Source organism: Callospermophilus lateralis, unplaced genomic scaffold (assembly GCF_048772815.1).
Source record: "Callospermophilus lateralis isolate mCalLat2 unplaced genomic scaffold, mCalLat2.hap1 Scaffold_2339, whole genome shotgun sequence".
NCBI classification, from domain to species: domain Eukaryota; kingdom Metazoa; phylum Chordata; class Mammalia; order Rodentia; family Sciuridae; genus Callospermophilus; species Callospermophilus lateralis.
In genome coordinates, this window is record NW_027513226.1 from 143,923 (window position 1) to 147,203 (window position 3,281).

The 3,281-nt window shown below is 39.5% G+C and overlaps 1 protein-coding gene across 1 annotated transcript; it reads left to right on the plus strand.

Moving 5' to 3' along the window:
• Positions 1 to 322: 322 nt before the first annotated feature.
• On the plus strand, positions 323 to 1,261 carry LOC143388595 (olfactory receptor 2L13-like). Its single transcript, XM_076842262.1, has one exon. It carries the CDS (start codon positions 323 to 325, stop codon positions 1,259 to 1,261), a length of 939 nt encoding a protein of 312 aa, XP_076698377.1.
• Positions 1,262 to 3,281: the final 2,020 nt, after the last annotated feature.

Consider the following 3,281-nt stretch of genomic DNA (forward strand, 5'->3'; position numbering starts at 1 on the left):
TACTTACATAAAAATTCTATTGAACAGAATCTGTGGTGTTGTATGTATGACAACGCATTCAAAACAAACACTAATAAACTTAATTTCTTTTATTCTCCTTTTCTATTTGATCAGGTTTATTGCTTAGTTTTTGTTTTTGTTTTTCTTTTTTTTTAAACAAAATTTTTAAAACTTTATTGTTTATTTATTTATTTATTATTTGTATGTGGTGCTGAGGATCAAACCCCCAGGGCCTTGCACGTGCAAGGCGAGCGTTCTACCACTGAACCACAACCCCAGCCCCTTTACATTTCTTTTAAGAAAATTAAAGCAGTGCCTGTTCATGGAGAAATGGAACAAAACTTCAAGTGATTTTATTTTGTTGGGGTTGTTTCCTCAAAATCAAACTGGCCTCCTTCTCTTACTTCTGATCCTATTGATATTTATTCTTGCCTCAGTGGGGAACTCTGGGATGACTGCCCTCATCTTCTTGGACCCACGGCTCCACACCCCCATGTACTTTTTCCTCAGCCAGCTCTCCCTTATGGACCTGATGTACATCTCCTCCACTGTCCCCAAGATGGTGTACAACTTCCTCTCTGGTCAGAAGAGCATCTCTTTCCTGGGCTGTGGTGTGCAAATGTTCTTCTTCCTGACCACGGCGGGCTCAGAAGGTTTAATCCTGGCCTCCATGACCTATGACTGCGTTGTGGCCATCTGCCACCCTCTCCACTACCCCATCCGCATGAGTAAAAGGATGTGTTTGAAGATGATCCTGGGGCCCTGGACACTGGGCTCCATCAACTCCCTGGCACACACATTTTACATCCTTCATCTTCCTTACTGCAGGTCTAGGACCATCAATCATTTTTTCTGTGATGTCCCAGCCATGGTTCCTCTGGCCTGTATGGACACCTGGGTCTATGAGTACATGGTATTTGTGAGCACAGGGCTGTTTCTCATTGTTCCTTTCCTTGGCATCACTGTGTCCTATGGACGAGTCATTTTTACTGTCTTCCATATGCAGTCAAAAGAGGGAAGAAGAAAGGCCTTCACCACATGTTCCACACATTTAACTGTGGTGACATTTTATTGTGCACCTTTTGCCTACACTTATTTCCGACCAAAGAATCTCCGCTCCCCAGCAGAGGATAAGAACCTGGCTGTCTTCTACACCATCCTCACCCCCATGCTCAATCCCATCATCTACAGCCTAAGAAACAAGGAGGTGCTAGGGGCCATGAAAAGAGTGTGTGGTATGCTCTCCCCCAGGAAGAAGTGAGCATGGCCATCCCTGCTCCTCTGTATGGCTTCTCTCCATGCAGACTGGGACACTCCCGTGCAGCACTGACCAACAGTACTAGAGTGCAATGATGTATGTCACTATATGTCTCTAGTGACATCAGTAAAATTAATTGAAATAATATACTGAACATTATAAACTAATATAATGATTAATATTTTAATTTCAAACAAAACATTCATGCTAAAATTTACAATGCAAATATTCATTACATTTTATTTTATACTATTATGAATTACTGAATACAATACAGTACATGTTCTTACATATATTAGTCAATGTAATAATATTTATACTGATATTGAAATGTTATGTCTACATGCATCACATGAAATTATTATTGCTTGTATACTTTGTTTTCATTCTATTTTGTCAAATCTTGTTTGTAATTTATATTCACAACCCACAGCTACTCATATTATAGATCCATCAAGTGTCCCACAAACATATGTTACCCAGTGTTTATGAATTTATAGGGCCTCTAGATGACTAGTGTCCTCTCCTTCAGAGAAAAATGTGGCTTCATTTTCTGACCATGATTCCTGGTCTTGTGACAAAGAATTGTACTCTCAACCCTTAAAAATAGCCATTCACTTCCTTTAAATTTCAGTTGTAACTCTTGTAGCAATATAGTACCCTAAACAGCTCCTGGAATCCATCCTCACCCACATCTCTGATCATTCTCCTGGCATGTGCTATGTAAAGAGCATTCTATGCCCTGGGCAGATGCTGCACTTTTCCTTCACTTCCCTTTTCAAATTATTTGACTGGCAGCATCCACGATTCTTGACTCCATTAGGCGGTTTTCCTTGGCTCTTATCACCAGTGCCTCCTCTGAGCAGCTTTTTGGGTTCTTCTTCCCACCACCTGGGCAGTCAACACAGTGTGCCTCTCTCATGTGCATGGCTGTGCCCTTCCCAGCCTCACAGGCAGCCTGTGTCTGCAGGTATCACTGGGTCTCGTGCTTTCTATTCTGCCTACCTGGTCAGTTCCATGAGCCATCAGCCATATGCCTAGCTCCATCCTGGAAGTAACTCTCCATCCCCGTTCTATCCCATTTCACCAAATTGGAGCTTATGGGATTTACTGAGGTCACTTGACTGGCGGTGTGGCATCAGCACAATCATCTGCTGTTGGATCAGGGGACATCCTCTATTGTTCTATCTCACACATGTACTGGGGATGTTCTTGATGTTTACACATCTAGCCTGACTGCTTGGTGTTTCTGAAGACTGTAGGAACCATCAGATACCTTTCAGTATGTCTCTTTTCTGTTTTAATAAAAATTAATTTGCTTCATTCCTTTCAGTTAAGAACCCTGGCTGATACAATCAGATTCAAATGTCAGTTTGAATGTAACTAGAAAATATTATGTAAAGTAAGAGCAGTAATTATACTAATGGAGGAGGAGAGAAACATTAAAATATTTAGGAAACAATAAGATTTTATAATTACCTAGATGGATCGCAATTGGATGAAAGTGTTTAGTCTGAAGCCCAAATGTCAGACTAGCCTCCATTTTATTCATTCATTCAATCATGTATTCATATTTTTGTACCAGAAATTGAATTCATAAATTCATAGCTACTGGACTACAAGCCCTGTTTCCTTTTTAATTTAGAGACAGGATATCATGACCTTCAATTTTTGGGTCACTTACATTTACTTCTATGTTCATTACAATGCTAAAATACTCAGTATTTCGTGGCTGATAAGTCAACTACTCCATGAAGTAATTGCTTCCTTGGGTTATAAGTCTTTGTTTATTTGTTTTAATTAGTTACACACAACAGTACAATGATCTTGACAGGTTCTAAGTCTTATTAATATTCCTGAATAATATATCTGCACAGAAGTCATCAAATGAAATGTCTCCATTATTTTATTTATGTTTGCTGTTCATACTACTAGAATTTATTTATATTCAAGACCATGGATATGTCAATTAACTACTTAAATATGTACCAGAGAGTATTGGACCAGGAGTTGTTCTCAGTGT

Excerpts from the sequence above, each read along its gene's own strand:
- LOC143388595 (XM_076842262.1), top strand. The coding sequence starts at position 323 with ATGGAGAAATGGAACAAAACTTCAAGTGATTTTATTTTGTTGGGGTTG.